The 17,709-nt window shown below is 59.0% G+C and overlaps 2 protein-coding genes across 32 annotated transcripts in view; one reads left to right on the forward strand and one right to left on the reverse strand.

The window, feature by feature from the left end:
• Window positions 1-17,696, reverse strand: part of LOC135174548 (uncharacterized) — a 130,337-nt gene extending 112,641 nt beyond the window's left edge. For 14 of the 21 annotated variants that reach the window (XM_064141866.1, XM_064141865.1, XM_064141864.1 and 11 more), the window contains exons 1-2: window positions 7,148-8,129; window positions 6,304-6,480 (exon numbers count right to left, since the gene is read on the reverse strand). In XM_064141866.1, the coding sequence (XP_063997936.1) occupies window positions 6,304-6,480; window positions 7,148-7,240 (270 nt within the window). In that variant the 5' untranslated portion in view covers window positions 7,241-8,129. Of the gene's footprint in view, window positions 1-6,303; window positions 6,740-7,147; window positions 8,134-17,212 lie in introns of those variants that run through there. The other 7 variants (XM_064141855.1, XM_064141852.1, XM_064141856.1 and 4 more) reach the window with 7 other exon arrangements.
• Window positions 1-17,709, forward strand: part of LOC135174547 (uncharacterized) — a 199,455-nt gene that overhangs the window by 67,549 nt on the left and 114,197 nt on the right. The gene's annotated exons all lie outside the window — the stretch shown is intronic.

The following is a 17,709-nucleotide window of genomic DNA, read 5'->3' on the forward strand; positions in this document are numbered from 1 at the left end:
CCATCCCACTCCTTCCCACTCCCAGTCCTCCCCAGCCCCTTCCAGGCCTCTCCCAGTTCCCTCGCACTCCTCTCCCAGTCCCAATCCAGTCCTTACAGGTCCATCCCAGTCACCTCCCAGTCTCTCTCAGTCCAACCCGGTCCCTTCCCAGCCCAACTCCAGTCCCCTCCCATTTCCTCCCAGTCCCTCACTATCCCATCACACTCCTTTCCCACTACATCCCACTGCCCTCCCAGTCCTTTCCAGCTCCATCCCAGTCCCCTCCCACTCCCTCCTAGTCCCTTTCTATTGCCATTCCGCTCACTCACAACCATTCCAGATCCATTCCAAATCTCTCCCACTCCATCCCACTATCTCCCAGTCCCCTCCACTAACTCCCGAGCCCCTATCCCTCTCTCCCAGGCCCTCCACATCCCCTCCCAGGCCATCCCAGTCCCTCCCAATCCCTCCACTCCATCCCTCATCCTTTCCCACTTCCCTCCCACTACCTCTCAGTCCCTCCAAGTCACCTCCCACGCCTTGCCAGTCCCTCACAATCCCACCCCAGTCCTACCCAATCCCTCCTGGTCTCCTTCCAGTCCTCCTCAGTCCTTTCCAGGCCTCTCCCAATCCAAATCCAGTCCTTACCAGCCCCTTCCCACTCCCCTTCCCATCCCTTTCCCCCCCCTCCCAATCATTCCCAGTTCCTCCCACCAGCTCCCACTATATCCCAGTCCCCTACCAGTCACCTCCCACTCCCTCTGAATCCCCTCCAAGTCCCTTCCAGCCCCCTCCAACTACCTTCCCAATCCCCTCACAGTTCCACTCACTCCCAGATCCCTTCCCAGTCCATCCCACTCCCTCCCAGTCCATTCCAATGCCCTCCCATTCCTGCCCAGCTGCTCTGAATCCCATCCATTCCCTCCCAATCCCCTACCAGTCTCTCACAATCCCATTCCAGTCCTTTCCCAACACATCCCACTCCCCTCCCAGTCCTTTCCAATCTCCTCCCAATCCCCTATCAGTCCCACACAGCCCCACCCAATCCTTCCCACTCCATCCAACTAGCTCCCAGTATATCCCAGTCTCCTTCCAGTCCCCTCACACTCCCTCTCAATACTCTCCCAGGGCCTTCCAGGCCACCCCAACTACCTTCCACGCCCTCACACTGCCTTCCCATTCCTCTCCCAGTATCTTCCCTGTCCACTCCCACTCTGGCCCAGTCCCCTCCAGTCACTCACAATCCATTCCAGATCCCTTCCTATTCCCTCCCAATGCCCTCCTACTCCAGCCCAGTGCATCCCATTCCTCCCCCAGTTCCCACCACTTCCTCCCATTACCATCCCTGTCCCTCCCAGACCCATTCTCCTCATTGCCACCTCTCAGTCACCTTCCCAGTCTCTCATAATCCCATTCCAGTCATTTCCCAGTACATCCCACTCGCCTCCCAGTCCTTCTCTGTCCCTTCCACTCCTCTCCCATTTTCCTCCCAGTCCTAATCCAGTCCTTAGCAGGTCCACCTCAGTCCCCTCCCAGTCTCAGTCCAACTCCAGTCCCTCCCAACCTCTCCCAGTTCCTCTCAATCCACTCCCAGTCCCTCTCAATCCACTCCCAGTCCCACCCAGCCTCACCCAATCCTTCCCAGTCCATCCCACTAGCTCCCAGTACATCCCAATCCCTTCCAATCCCCTACCACTCTGGCTCAGTGCCCTCCCAGTCTCTCATAATCCATTCCAGACCCCATCACATTCCCTCCCAATCCCCTCCCACTCCCTCCAAGCCCAGCCCATTCCTTTCTAACTTCCCATCAGTCTCTCCCATTCCCCTCCCTGCCCCATCCCACTACCTCCCAGTCCCATTCCCCTCCCTGGCACCTCTCAGGCCCCTTCCCAGTCCCCTCCCAGTTCAGCTCAGTTGTTCCCAGTCCCACCCACTCTCTCTCAGCCCCCTCCCAGTCCCAGCCCAGTCTCTCACAATCCAATTCCACTCCTTTCCCAGGGCATCCCACTCCCCTCCCTGTCCTTTTCAGTCCCTTCCAGATCTTTCCCAGTTCCCTCACAGGCATCTCCTAGTCCCTCCCAGTCTCAGTCCAGTCGTCATCAGGTCCATCCCAGTCTCTCCCAGTCCCTCCCAAGCCCCTATCAGTCCCACCCAGCCCTCCCCCAATCCTTCCCAGTCCATCCCACAGTCTCCCAGTATATCCCAGTCCCCTTCCAGTCCTTTCCCATTCCCTCCCATTTCTCCACAAGTTCCCATGAGGCCCTTACAATCTCCTCCCTATCCCATCCCAGTACCTCCCAGTCCCACTTCCCTCCCTGCCACCTCTCAGGCCCCTTCCCAGTCCCATCCAATCCCTCACAGTCCCACCCTCTCCTTCCCAGGTCTATTCCCAGTGCACCCCACTCCCAGTCTCCTCCCGGTCCTTCCCAGTTCCTCTGAATCCCACCCACTCCCTACAACCCCCTCCCAGTCCCACCCCAGTCTCTTTCAATCCCATCCCACTCCTTTCCCAGTACATCCCAGTCCCCTCCCACTTCTTCTCAGTACCTTCCAGGCTTCTCCCAGTCCCAATCCAATCCTCACCAGTCCCTTCCCAGTCCATCCCAATCCCCTCCTAGTCCCTTCCAGTGCCCTCCAACTACCTTTCACACCCTCCCACTACTTTTCCACTCCCCTCCCACTCTGGCCTAGTCCCCTCCCAGTCCCAATCCATTCCAAACCCCTTCCCATTCTCCCCAATCCTCTCCCTGGCCCAGTCCCCTCCCTGCCACCTCTCAGTCCCCTCCCAGTCCTTCTCAGTCCCTTCCAGGCCTATCCCAGTTCCCTCACAGTCCTCTCCCAGTACCTCCCAGTCCAAATCCAGTCCTTACCAGGTCCATCCCGGTCCCTTCCCAGTCCCATTCCAGTCCTCTCCCATTTCCTTCCAATCCTCTATCACTCCCACCCAGCCCCTTCCCAATCCTTCCCAGTCCATCCCCCTAGCTCCCAGGCTATCCCAATCCCTTCCCAGTCCCCTCCCACTCTCTCACAATCCATTCCAGATCCCCTCCCAGGCCATCTCATTCCTCTCCCACTTCCCATCAGTCCCTCCCAATCCCCTCCCAGTTCCATCCCAGTCTCACAATTCCATTCCAGGCCTTTCCCAGTACATCCCAGTCCTTCTCAGACCCTTCCAGGCCTCTCCTAATACCCTCCCAGTCCTCTCCCAGTCCCAATCCAGTCTTTAACCAGGTCCAACCCATTCCCCTCCCATTCTCTCTCTGGCCTTCCCCCCCCTTCCCAGTTCCACACCAGTTCCTCCCAGTCCATCCCATTGCCCTCTCAGTCCCTTCGCAGTACCTCCCAGTCCCATACCCCTCCATGCCACCTCAGTCCCCTTCCCAGTCCATCCCAGTCCCCTCGAGTCTCTCCCAGATCCCTTCCCAGTCCATCCAACTCTCTCCCAGTTCCTCTGAATCCCACCCACTCCCTCCCAGTCCCTCACAATCCCATTCCACTCCTTTCCCAGTACTTTCACACTCCCAGTCCTTCCCAGTCCCTTCCAGGCCCATCCCAGTTCTCTCACAGTCCTCTCCCAGTCCCAATCCAGTTCTTGCCAGGTCCATCCCAGTCCCCTCCCAGTCTCTCCCAGGTCTCTATCACTCCCACCCAGTCCTCTCCCAATCCTTCCCAGTCTATCCTACTGGCTCCCAGTATATCCCAGTCCCCTCCATCAGCTCCCAATCCCCTATGACTCTCTCCCAGTCCCTCCAAATCCCCTCCCAATCCCTTCCCAGTCTCCTCCCACTGCCTCCCAGTCCCTCCCAGTCCCTCATACTTTCCCACTTCCCTCCCACTACCTCGCAGTCTCCTCCCACTCCTCGCCAGTCCCTCCCAATCCCATCCCACTCCCCATCTGCCCCTCCTGTTCCCCTCCATGGCTCTCCCAGTCACTCACAATCACTCCCAGTCCCTCATCAATCCCTTCCCACTCCATCCCACTCCCTCCCAGTCTCCTCCCAATCTCTCCCAGTTCCTCTGAATACACCCCCAGTCTAGCCTGGTCCCCTCCTAGTCCTTCTCAGCGTCTCCCAAACCCCTCCCAGTCTGGCTCAGTCTCTCCAAGTCCCTCCCAGACCATCCCATTCCTCTTCCAGTTCCAAGTAGTCCCTCGCAATCCCCTCCCAGTCTCTCCCAATCCCTCCCAGTCACTCATTTATTCCTTCCCACTCCACCCCAGTCCCTCCCAGTCTCTCTGAATTCCTCCCACTCTCTCCCAATCCCTTCCAGTCCCTCCCAATCTCTCCACATTCATTCCACATCCCCTCCCACTCTCTCCCAATCCCTTCCAGTCCATCCCAGTCCCCTCCCATTTCCTCCCAGTCCCCATCAGTCCCACCCAGCTCCCTCCCAGTCCATTCCTCTACCTCCCAGTATATCCCATTCCCCTTCCAGTCCCCTCCAGGAACTCCCAATCCCTATCACTCTCTCCCAGTCCCTCCAATTCCCCTCCCACTCCCTCCAAATCCCCTCCCAGTCTCTCTCAGTTCCTCTGCAGGCTTCCCACTCCCTCCCAGTACTTCTCAGTGCCTCCCAAACCCCTCCCAGTCTGGCTCAGTCTCAGCCTCTCCAAGTCCTTTCCCAGTCCCTCCAAGTCCATCCCATTCCTCTCCCTGTTCCCATCAGTCCCTCCCATTCCCCTTCCTGTCCCATCCCAGGACCTCCCAGTCCCATTCCCCTCCCTCACACCTCTCACTCCCATTCCAGCCCATCCCACTCCTTCCCAGTCCATCCCAGTCTCTTGCAATCCCCCCAGAGCCTTTCCCAATACCCTCCCATGCCAAATTCCCTCTCAGTCTCTTCCAATTCCTTCTGATCCCTTCCAGATGCCTTCCCACTCCCTCCCATTGCCAGTCCAGTCCCCTCTCAGTCCAGCCCAGTCTCTCTCAGTCCTTCCCAGTCCCCTTCCAGTCCCACCCAGCCCCTCACAATCCCTCCCTCTCCATTCCACTATCTCCCAGTATATCCCAGTCTCCTTCCAGTCCCCTCAGTAACTCCCAATCCCCTATCACTCTCTCCCAGTCCCTCCAATTCCCCTCCCAGCCCCTTCCCAGTCCCCTCCCACTACCTCCCAGGCCTTCCCCATCCCGATCCCTTCAGGCCATCCCTGATGCCTTCCCAGACCCCTCCCTCTCCTCCCAATCCCTCCCAGTCACTCTCACTTCCACTGAATCCCTCTCACTGCCTCCCAAACACCTCCCAGTCTGCCTCAGTCTCTCTCAGCCTCTCCAAGTCCCTTCCCAGTCCCTCCCATTCCACTCCCAGTTCCCATCAGTCCCTCCAAATCCCCTCACAGGCCCTTCCCAGTCCATCCCACTCCTCCCACTCAATCCCAATGCCCTCCCAGTCTCCTCCCAATCCCAGTCTCTCCCACTTCCACTGAATCCATCCCAATCCCTCCCAGTCTGGCCCTGTCCTCTCCTAGTTCCTTCCCCATTGCCTTCATTCCCATTCCTGTCCTTTCCTCCTCCATCCCATTTCCCTCCCAGCCCCTCCCCAGTCCATCCCAGTCTCTCTCAGTCCCAGTCCCTTCCAGTCCTCTCCCATTTCTTCCCAACCCCCTTCAGCCCTACCCATTCCCCTCCCAGTCACTCACATTCCCTCCCAGGCCCTCATGCATCCCTTCCCACTCCATCCCAATGCCCTCCCAGTCTCCTCCCAATCCCTCCTGGTGTCTCCCAGTCCCTCTGGACCCCTCCCAGCCGGGCAGCAGAAAGGCAGCAGCAGGAGCACATCCCAGCAGTAAAAGGATGTTAAATCCACCCCGACACAGGCACACAAAAGCCTCTGCAGGCAGCACAGCCTCGGCCCCTAGCCCAGCCCCTGCTCAGCTGCCCTGGCACCGCTGCCTCTGGGGCTCCACTGCCATCAGCCCAGAGCCAAGCTGCAAAGGCTCCACTGCACCAGCACCAACTGCACTGCGGCACAGGCTGCTGGCACAGCTGCCTCTCTGCCCAAGCACAGCCCTGAGCAGCAAGTGGCACAGCTGCACAAGTGACCTGCTTTGGCCAGCACAGCAACGAGGCCCAGGCAGCTCTGCCTTCTGGCTGCCACCTCCTGCACAGTGCCCCCAGAGTGCCCCAGAGGGGAACAGCTCCCCGAGGGAGACCTTAGCTGCAGCAGCACTGCCCAGCAGCCTCTCCAGGGCAGAGGCCTCTCCCCACACCTGAACACCCCCTTCAGTTTTCACTCCCTCACACCCTGAGCTTCTCCTCTGCAACCATCAGCACACTGAAAGGCCTAAGAGAAGGCTTTAAGCAAGGCTGGCACTTGGCAGCAACTCACCACAGAGACATTTCTGCCCCCACAGCCACAGGAAATCCATTTCTGAACCAGCTGCAAGCAGCAATTGCATTTCAAACAGCTCCACGGCCTGGTACCAAAGCATCCCACCCTGCCAGGGCTTGGGGCTGAGGCTGAGTGCAGATCTGCAGCTGGGCTGGGGCAAAGCAGTTCAGCTCCCTGCAAAAAGAGAGAACAAACACAGCAGAGAACTCTCACCCAGGCACAAACAACAGAGACAGAAAGAGGGAGGCAACCTCCAGAGGACCCCAGGCCAACTTAGATGCCCACAATGCCCCTTCTGATGCCCCTGAACCCTGCTGCATCACCCCAGGCCCATTTTACCTGTCCCCAGACCCTTTTGAGGGCCCCCAGGCTCACTGCAGATGAGCCCAGAAGCCTCTAGCACAGCCCCAGAACCTTCTAGAGACCCCCAGAACCCCTCCCAAATCTCTCCCACGGGCCTCCTCATAAGGCCCCCCAAATCCTTCCCCAGGTTGTCCCCCCCAGGGACCCCCAAACCCCTCCCAGGCCTCTCCCCCGACCCAGCAGGCCTCAGCCTCTCCCACCCCCCCCCCAGGCCCAGGCCCCGCGGCCTCGCCCCCAACTTTGACCCCTCAGGACCTCCCCCACGGCCTCCCGGACCCCCCCCCCCCCCCAAATCCAGGCCCTTGCCCCCTCCCCCCCCCCCCGGGTATGTGTCCCTGCCCCTCCCCCTCCTCCCCTCCCTGTCCCCTCCAGGCCGCTGGGGACGCTCCAAGCCCTCCCCCCACTGACCACCGCCCCCCCCCAGCGGCGACCCCCACCCCACACAGACCTCTCCCCCTCCTCTCCGACCCCCACTCACCACCTCCAGGGCCCAGACGCCCCCCGGGCAGCCTTCAGAGTGGCTCTGTCCCCTGCGCCCCTCCCTGCGGCCAGGCCTGAGCGCTCTGCGCATGTGAGAGGGGAGGGGTCGGCAGGAACCGCCCCCGGAGCCACCTTGGTGAGGTCAGCGTCGCAGGCGGGACGTCGGCGCCATCTTGGTGAGGTCACCGCCGAGCCTGCGCTGCCGGCGGCGCCGTCGTGGTGAGGGCACTGCCAGCCTAGGAGCGGGCAGCGCCAGCTCACGGGGGGCGGTGCCAGCTTGCAGAGGGTCACTGCCAGCCTGCGGTGAGCCGTGGCGACTCGGTCAGGGCATTGCCAGCTTGCTGCGGGCAGCGCCAGGACCGCGGCGTTGAGCGCCGTATTGGTGAGGTCACCGCCGGCTTGCGGAGTTTCGGCGCCGTATGGATGAGGCCAGAGCCAACTCGTGGCGCTCGGCGCCGTATTGATGAAGTCACAGCAAGTCCGTCGCTCTTGGCGCCATCTTGGTGAGGTCACTACAACTCGGTGAGAGTAGTGACAGCTTGCAGAGGGTCACTGCAACTCTGCGGCGAGTGGTGGCGACTCAGTGAGGGCATTGTCAGCCTGCCGTGTGCAGTGCCGACTCGGTGAGGGCATTGCCAGCCGGCCGCGGCCAGTGTCAGATTGCTGCCTGCAGCGGCAGCCCGCGGCGCCATATTGTTAAGGTCACCACCGGCTTGCGGTGTTTCGGCGCCGCATTGATGAGGTCACAGCGAGACCGTCGTGCTCGGCGCCATCTTGGTAAGGTCACATTCAGCCTATCGCGCTTGTCGCCATATTAGTGAGGTCTCTTGCAGAGCTTAGCGCTCGGCGCCATATTGGTGAGGTCACCGCCGGCTTGCCGCCGCTCGGTGCCAACTTGGTGAGCTTAACGTCAACTCCGTGAGGGCAGCGCCAGCTTGCAGAGAGTCACTGCCAGGCTGTGGCGAGCGATGGCGACCTGGTGTAGGCATCGCCAAGACCGCAGCTTTGGGCACCATATTGGTAAGGTCACCGCCGGCTTGCAGCGTTGCGGCGCCCTATTGATGATGTCACAGCGAGACCGTCGCCATCTCGGTAAGATCACATTCAGCCTGTCGCGCTCATCGCCATATTAGGGAGGTCACATCCAGGCCGCCTGGGTCGGCGCATATTGGTGAAGTCACACCAACCCGTCGCGCTGAACGCCATATTGGTGAGGTCGCTTCCAGTCCGTCGCGCTCGGCGCCATATTGATAAGGTCCCCTCCAACCCGTCGCGTTCAATGCCATCTTGGTGAGATCAGTGCCCACTCGGTGAGGGCAGTGCCAGCTTGCAGATGGCCACTGACAGGCTGCGGCGAGCGGTGGCGATTTGGTGAGGGCCTCAGCAGCGCCCCCAGGCCAGGCTGCAGTGCTGCGGGGACAAGCTGAGGGCCTGAGTGGGCACTGGGGGGTGCAGGGCGGGGACGGGGAGGGGCTGGGGGATTAGTGGGGGCATACAAGGAGGTGAGTGGGGGTCTCTGGGAGGCCAGTGGGAGGGTCTGCGGGTCCCTGGGAGGTCCCGAGGAGGGTCTGGGGGTCCCTGGGAGGTCCCGGGGTTCCCTGAGCCCTCCCCCCGCAGGCTCTGGGTCTCCCGGGGGGCTGGAGGCCTGCGGGGGGAGGTCTCCTCCTTCCTGGAGCTGCTGGGGCTGTGCTGGAGACCATCGGCCGCTTCGGAGGGGCGGGGCAGCGGCAGGCCCCGCCCATGCCAGAGGACGCACCAATCAGCTGCTAACCAGTTCCTTCCCCCCAATAAAGCACCAAACTCCGCCAGGTGGACCCTGCCTTCATTTATGCAAATGAGGGGGCGGGGCACAGGGGTGACCATGCCCACAGCCCCCACAGGATCCACCAATCAGCTGCTGACCCTCCCAGTAACCCCTCCCCAACCCCCAACACATGTCCAAGGTACTCAAAGGCAGAGCCTGATATTGAAATGTATGCAAATGAGGGAGGCAGAACAAGCGGCAAACCACGCCCACGACAATCCACCAATCACCAGCCACCTCCTGAACTCCTCCTCCAAAGGAAGCTCCAAATCTGTCACCATTCTATTGGTAACTGTGGGGCGGGGGCGCGGCCGAGGGGGCGGGGCCAGGCACAGCAAGGGGGAGAGGGCGTGGCTACAGAAAGGGCAGGGACTACACACAGCATGGGAAGAGGGCGTGGCCATGGAGGGGGCGGGGAATAGGCATTGCACTGAGGGGGCGTGGCTCAGAAAGAAAGGGGCGGGGACTAGACAGCAAGGAGACAGGGGGTGTGGCTATGCAAATAAGGAGGCAGCAACCAGAGCCAGGCAAGAAAGGCCAGGGAGGGGGCGTGGCTCCGCAGCCCGGGGGGCGTGGCTCCGCCAGCCCACTCCTCCCGCAGCAGCAGACCCCTGCAGACCCCTGCAGTGCCCTAGAGACATCTCCAGACTCCTACAGACAACTTCAGATCTTTCCAAGGGCTCTGCAGACCCTTACAGACCCCTGCAAACTCTTCACACCTCTAAGACCTCTACACACAGCCACAGCCTCCTCTGCAGAGCCCTGCAGCCCCCTCCAGACCTTCAATGGATTCCTGCAGACACTTAACAGATGCCTGACAGAGCTCCACAGACCCCTGCAGACCTTTACAAGATGCCTGCAGACACCTGCGGGCCCAGAACAGAAACCTCCACACACCTGCTGAATGCTACAGACACTTGCACACCCCTCCAGCCTCCTGGAGACCTCTAGGGACCCCTCCCGACCTTTCCATAAAGCCCTACAGACCCCTGCATGTCTTTAAGAGGCCCCTAGAGACCCCCACAGACCTCTACAGACTGCCAGAGAACCATGCAGACCCCTACAGACACCTCGAGACCTTTGCAAGGCACCTCAAGACCTTCACAGCCTTTTGAGACACCTACAGCACCACAGACACCTCTACAGACCCCTAACCACCTCCACAGACACCCAGAGAGCCCTCCAGGCCCCTAAGGGTACCTACAGATGCCCCCAGACCCCCGCACACGTGCAGACAGCGACGCAAAGGCTACTTACGGTCTCAGATGAAAAACTTTAGAGACTGAAGAAATCAAAAACCAAACTGCCAGATTCCCTCACACAACTTTCTACATGACCTCAGCAAACCCCTTTCACTTCACATCGCTTCTGACACCCACTCTGGGAGCTGGACACTCCTTCTCTCCCTGAGGCCGGGAGAAAGATCTGGTGAACGTGGCAGCACGTGGCAGAGGTTCAAGACTTAAGCAGACACCTGATTGCTACCACAGCTCAGAAACGACTGAGACACATGCCCTCCTCCCAAACCTAGCAGTTAGGAAGTGCTACAGCTGCACCAGGTCACACTGGGATCTGCTTCTTGCACAGGATGCAGCAGATTCTGGTCCATAGCTCAGAGAGGATTGCTTAGCTACTGCTGTTTATAAACACGAACCAAAAACAACCACAAAAACAAAGGCTCAGAGCTGGAAACAGTTCTCAGCAGTGCAGCAAAATCCCTTTCTTTTATTCCATAGAGAGGTGCTGCAGTGACCTCAGGGGTTTTTAAGTCAAAAGCTGCTTGCTGGAATCACAGAATCAGGCAGGGTCAGAAGGGACCACAAGGACCTCGTTCCAGAGACACTTCACACTAGCCCGAGCCAAAACTAGAACGGTAGGAAAAAAGGCAAATCACAAAACATAGGACTGCCTTAACTGTCCTACATTGTAACTAGCAGCACCAAGTCCCAATCAATTCAGAGCCTTGGCACTGTTTCTCCTTGAAGATTTTAACCCTGGACACAAAGGAGTCCTGCTCTCAGCCATGGGATTACAATAAAAGTGACTCAAATGACTAAAAAGGGTAACACAAATGCCTTTTCCTGACCAATCTCTCTACATGTTCCTATGATGCTCCACTAACTCCCTCCTTCAGAGTGGCTAACAGTCTCCAACAGACACTGCACCAGCAGCTACCTTGAAGATCTGTAACCAGCTGAGTGAAGGGCTGTAAAACAAATTCACCTCCTTCAGAAAGCTTCTCATCAGTTACACAGAGCAGTCAGAGCCTGCTTCCATTCACATCTTTCTTTATCAGAACTTGTGCTCCCTGAGTCCCCGGGAAGCTCCTACAATCTTCCAGAGCACAAGCACAGGATTTTGTGCATGCTTTGATCACCCAGAGAAAACTTACAGAGCTGACGTGTTCAACTCTGGTTTTTCCCTTCCTTCACTCCAAAGGCCAGAGAAGAAGTAGTCAACTGCAAATGCCAAGCAACTTAACTCCCGAATGATGCATTTGAAGACAATGACCATTAAGGGCAAATGTCAAGCATCTTGTTAACCTATTCCAATGTGCCTTGTCTGTACTGAGTGCAGCCAGCATCCTTCATGCACTTCATGCTGCTTCTCTGAGGGAGCTCAGTTGTATGCCTCTCTTAAAGAAAGCATCAAGAATGAAATGGGACTCTCCTGAAATCAGAAGCACAGGCAATGCATAACCATTCTTTACAGCCCCAGTTACAAACTGGGCGGGCTGCAGAGGTGCGCCCAGGCCAACCTCATGGCATTCATCAAGGCCAAGTGCAAGGTCCTGCACCTGGGTGGGCACAATCCCAAGCACAACTCCAGGCTGGATGGGGAACGGCTGAGAGCAGCCCTGAGGAACAGGCCCTGGGGCTCTGGGCTGATGCAAAGCTCAAGAGGAGCCTGCAGTGTGAGTGCAGCCCAGACAGCAACCCTGTGCTGGGCTCCAGCAAGAGCAGTGTGGGCAGCAGGGCAAGGGAGGGGATTCTGCCCCTTGCCTCTGCTCTCCTCACACCCCATCTGCAGTCCTGGGGGCAGTTCTGGAGCCCCCAGCACAAGAAGGACATGGAAGTGTTGGAGCCAGTGCAGAGGAGGCCACCAAGATGCTGAGAGGGCTGCAGCAGCTCTGCTCTGAGCACAGAGTCTGATCAGTGACCTCACTGCTGGCTGCAGCTACCTGGAGGGAGGCAAAGTCCTACAGCTGTGCTGCTCAGGGACATGCTTTGGGGGTGACCTGGCAGTGCTGCCTTAAGGGCTGCCCTGGATGATTTGGAAGCTCTTCTCCAACAGCAACCACTCCATGCTTCTACTCCTCAGAACCTGTGCAACTGACTGCCAGAAGGAGCACAAACTCCACACAAAGCCTTACCTGACCCAGCCTCTTTGGCCACCTGCGTCTCGTGGGGGATGTTCCTCAGCATCTGCTCCTCCCGCATGAGCTGGTGCTGGGCTGAAACCTCCTGCTGCCTGGGGAACGGCCATGCTGCTCCTGCTGCTCCTTCAGCTCATGCCATGCTTGCTGGAGAGAGCTGCAGAACCCAACAGCAGCACAGATTGACACGGAGGGGCTCTGGCAGCAGCAGCTTGAGTGCAGGCAAATCCATCCCTGCAGCTGAGCACAGTCATTGCTTTGGCCCAGAGCCGCTTGCAGTGGCGCCTGGAGGAGCTCGGAGGCCTAGAGCGGCTTTGACCAGCGAGAGGAGAGCCCAGAGCGTCGCCTGCCAGCCGGAAGTGACGGCACGGAGGCAAGATGGCGGCGCGGAGCGAGCTGCTGCGGCTGTACCCAGCCCCGGGGGGGTCTTAGGCGGAGTTGGGGGGTCCCGGGAGGGGTCCGAGAGGGCTCGGGGGGGAGCGGGGGAAGGGGCTGGGGGGTTTTGGAGAGTCCCAGAGGGGCTTCGGGGGGGCCCCAGGGGAGTTTGAGGAGTCCCCGGGGGGGGATGAGGTGGCTGGGGGGGGCGAGCAGTGGGGGGAGGGTCTGGAGATGAGTCAGTGGTTGCCAGGGGTGCTTGGGGGGGTCGCAGGGGGATTTTGGGGGGGTCCGAAGTGGCTGAAGAGGGTAGGGGGAAGGTCTGGGGGTGTTGTAGGCGGCCCCGGGGTTGGGGGGGTTTGGGGGCGCCTTGGGAAGGGTCCGAGGTGGCTGGGGGGAGGGGGCAGTGGAGCAGAGGGAGGGTCTGGGGGTGTCATGGGGGTCCCTGGGTGAGGTTTTGACGGGGGTCAGAGGTGGCTGGGGGGGAGGGGAAGGGTCTGTGGGTGCCGTAGAGAGTCCCAGGAGTGCCTGGGGGGGACTGGGAGCAGTGGGAGGGGACTGGGGGGACGCTAGGGGGTGCTGGGGTCCCTCTCCCCGAAGCTCCTTGACCTGCCCTGCCAGGGAGGTGCTGCTGCCGCTGCCTGATGGCCTGGCACAGGTGGCACTGAGGGCGCTGGGCCTAGGCCTGCAGCCCCCAGCCCGGCCCGAGGGGAGGCCTCAGCAGCGCCCCCAGGCCAGGCTGCAGTGCTGCGGGGACAAGCTGAGGGCCTGAGTGGGCACTGGAGAGCGCTGGGCGGGGACGGGGAGGGGCTGGGGGATTAGTGGGGGCATACAAGGAGGTGAGTGGGGGTCTCTGGGAGGCCAGTGGGCAGGTCTGTGGGTCCCTGGGTGGTCCCTAGGAGGGTCTGTGTGTCCCTGGGTGGGTCTGAGGGTCCCTGAGAGGTTCCTAGGAGGGTCTGGGGGTCCCTGGGAGGTCCCGGAGAGGGTCTGGGGGTCCCTGAGCCCTCCTCCCGCAGGCTCTGGGTCTCCTGGGGCCTGGCGGCCTGCGGGGGGAGGTCTCCTCCTTCCTGGAGCTGCTGGGGCTGTGCTGGAGACCATCGAGCGCTTTGGAGGGGCGGGGCAAGGGCAGGCCCCGCCCACGCCAGAGGATGCACCAATCAGCTGCTGACCCTCCCCGTCCTAACCAGTTCCCCCCCCCCCAATAAAGCACCAAACTCCGCCAGGTGGACCCTGCCTTCATTTATGCAAATGAGGGGGCGGGGCACAGGGGTGACCATGCCCACAGCCCCCACAGGATCCACCAATCAGCTACTGACCCTCCCGGTAACCCCTCCCCAACCCTCAACACATCTCCAAGGTACTCAAAGGCAGAGCCTGATATTGAAATGTATGCAAATGAGGGAGGCAGAACAAGCGGCAAACCACGCCCATCACAATCCACCAATCAGCAGCCACCTCCTGAACTCCTCCTCCAAAGGAAGCTCCAAATCTGTCACCATATTATTAGTTACTGGGGGGCGGGGCCAAGGGGGCGGGGCCAGGCACAGCATGGGGGAGAGGGCGTGGCTACAGAAAGGGCGGGGACTAGACACAGCATGGGGAGGGAGCATGGCTATGGAGGGGCGGGGACTAGACACAGCATGGGGAGAGGGCGTGGCTATGTATGGGCGGGGACTAGACACAGCATGGGGAGAGGGCGTGGCTATGGGTGGGTGGGGACTAGGCATTGCGCTGAGGGGGCGTGGCTAAGGAAAAGGGGCGGGGACCAGACACAGAACAGGGAAGGGGGCGTGGCTCAGAAAGAAAGGGGCGGGGACTAGACAGCAAGGGGCAGGGGGTGTGGCTAGGCAAAGAAAGAGGCAGCAACCAGAGCCAGGCAAGAAAGGCCAGGGAGGGGGCGTGGCTCCGCAGCCCGGGGGGCGTGGCTCCACCAGCCCACTCCTCCTGCAGCAGCAGACCCCTGCAGACCCCTAGAGACATCTCCAGACGCCTACAGACAATTTCAGAGCTTGCCAAGGGGTCTGCAGACCCTTACAGACCCCTGCAAACTCTTCACACCCCTAAGACCTCTACACACAGCCACAGCCTCCTCTGCAGAGCCCTGCAGCCCCCTCCACACCTTCAATGGATTCCTGCAGACACTTAACAGATGCCTGACAGAGCTCCACAGACCCCTGCAGACCTTTACAAGATGCCTGCAGACACCTGCGGGCCCAGAACAGAAACCTCCACACACCTGCTGAATGCTACAGACACTTGCACACCCCTCCAGCCTCCTAGAGACCTCTAGGGACCCCTCCCGACCTTTCCATAGAGCCCTGCAGACCCCTACAGACCTCTACAGACACCTCGAGACCTTTGCAAGGCACCTCAAGACCTTCACAGCCTTTTGAGACACCTACAGCACCACACACACCTCTACAGACCCCTAACCACCTCCACAGACACCCAGAGAGCTCCACAGACTTCCAGAGAGTCCTCCAGGCCCCTAAGGGTACCTACAGATGCCTCCACACCCCCGCAGACAGCGCCGCAAAGGCTACTTACGGCAGCTGCGCTAAAACGCGTCTCAGATGCGGCGCCGCTGCCGAGCAACTCACCTGCCCAAACTCCTCTGCTGCGAGAGACAAAGAACGCAGCTCTGCCGGGGAACGCGGGAGGCTTCCCTCTTGCCCGAAACGCCCTGCCCGCCTGCCTGCCTGCCGCTCTGTGCTCGCCGCCACTCCGCTGCAGCCTGCTCAGCGCCACTGCCGCTCCCTGCGGCTCCGCCCGCGATGCTCCGCCCCGCTCCCACTAGGGCATGCGTCCGACTGCGGAGCCCGAGCGCCGGCCCGCCCCCCCCGAGCGCCGGCCCGCCCCCCCCGAGCGCCGGCCCGCCCCCCCGAGCGCCGGCCCGCCCCCCCGAGCGCCGGCCCGCCCCCCCGAGCGCCGGCCCGCCCCCCCCGTCTGCCGCCTTCAACTCCTCACTCCAATACTTACAAATCCAAACCAGTTCTCAGCTCTCCTTCCCACCTCTCACCATCCCCTCCTCTCCTCCCCTCCCCTCAGCTTTCAACTGGGGCTGTTGAGGCTGCAGAAGAGAAGGCAGAGCTTCGAGCCACGCTGCAGTATCTGAAAGGGACCTGCAGCAAAGCTGGAGGACTGTCTAAAAGGGCCTGTGCTGATACTCTGTGCATTTAAAAGGATTGCAGTGAAGCTGCTCCAAGAAAAACTTTAGAGACTGAAGAAATCAAAAACCAAACTGCCAGATTCCCTCACACAACTTCCTACATGACCTCAGCAAACCCCTTTCACTTCACATCGCTTCTGACACCCACTCTGGGAGCTGGACACTCCTTCTCTCCCTGAAGCCGGGAGAAAGATCTGGTGAACGTAGCAGCACGTGGCAGAGGTTCAAGACTTAAGCAGACACCTGATTGCTACCACAGCTCAGAAACGACTGAGACACATGCCCTCCTCCTAAACCTAGCAGTTAGGAAGTGCTACAGCTGCACCACATCACACTGGGATCTGCTTCTGGCACAGGATGCAGCAGATTCTGGTCCATAGCTCAGAGAGGATTGCTTAGCTACTGCTGTTTATAAACACGAACCAAAAACAACCACAAAAACAAAGGCTCAGATCTGGAAACAGTTCTCAGCAGTGCAGCAAAATCCCTTTCTTTTATTCCATAGAGAGGTGCTGCAGTGACCTCAGGGGTTTTTAAGGCAAAAGCTGCTTGCTGGAATCATAGAATCAGTCAGGGTCAGAAGGGACCACAAGGACCTCGATCCAGAGACACTTCACACCAGCCTGAGCCAAAACTAGAATGGTAGGAAAACAGACAAATCACAAAACACAGGACTGCCTTAACTGTCCTACATTGTAACTAGCAGCACCAAGTCCCAATCAATTCAGAGCCTTGGCACTGTTTCTCCTTGAAGATTTTAACCCTGGACACAAAGGAGTCCTGCTCTCAGCCATGGGATTACAATAAAAGTGACTCAAATGACTCAAAAGGGTAACACAAATGCCTTTTCCTGACCAATCTCTCTACATGTTCCTATGATGCTCCACTAACTCCCTCCTTCAGAGTGGCTAACAGTCTCCAACAGACATTGCACCAGCAGCTACCTTGAAGATCTGTAACCAGCTGAGGGAAGGGCTGTAAAACAAATTCACCTCCTTCAGAAAGCTTCTCATCAGTTACACAGAGCAGTCAGAGCCTGCTTCCATTCACATCTTTCTTTATCAAGTTCTACTGTGGAGTCAGAACACTTAAAGTTCACTTAGTCACAGGTTAAGTCGACTCTGCTGTTGGTATCCAACCCCATGCTGCTGGCTGAAGCAAAGTATTCCAGGGCTTGAAGTTGAGACTGCAACACGAGAGACCTCCTGTGCTAAGTGCTGCTTTGGGTTTCTGGGGTTGGGGTCAGGAGGGGATGGGTGGCAGGTGGCCAACTCCTGCTTTCTGCAAACAGAAACAGGCTAAGGTAATTGTGCACTGCAGGATCTCATTTTGTATTTACCTCTTGATCTCAACCCAGAGGGTTTTTCCTTGGCTGTGTTACTTTTGCCTCACTTCTGTGTTGGAGGGAAACAGGAGGTTAACCCATTACAGCACTGTAAGTTGTTCAGGCACTGGGAAAACAATTCAACAGGCCCCTGTGTTCCAGGAGGTTTATCAAGTAGCCTGCCAACATTTTCAGGTGCTAAAGAACTAATGAACATTCCATTTAGGAAACAGCTCCCTCATCCCATAGCAAGCAAACATTCCCCACTGTCACTAATCCTAGGAGCTGACAAAAGACTTCATTGAATGGTTTAGGTTGGAAGGGACCTCTCGTGATGACAATGACCAACAAATGACTCCCTTCAATAAATAAGCGATTTGGGAAATTCCAGAGAGTACTTTTGCTAAACAAGTTAGTCTCTTTTCTTTTCCATGAGGTCTTTCTGTTGAAGCTCAGCATCTAAAAGCTCTGTACCTCTTCCCTGCCCTCCTGCCGCAGCCCCTCCACCTTTC

Source organism: Pogoniulus pusillus, unplaced genomic scaffold (genome assembly GCF_015220805.1).
Source record: "Pogoniulus pusillus isolate bPogPus1 unplaced genomic scaffold, bPogPus1.pri scaffold_77_arrow_ctg1, whole genome shotgun sequence".
Lineage (NCBI taxonomy): Eukaryota > Metazoa > Chordata > Aves > Piciformes > Lybiidae > Pogoniulus > Pogoniulus pusillus.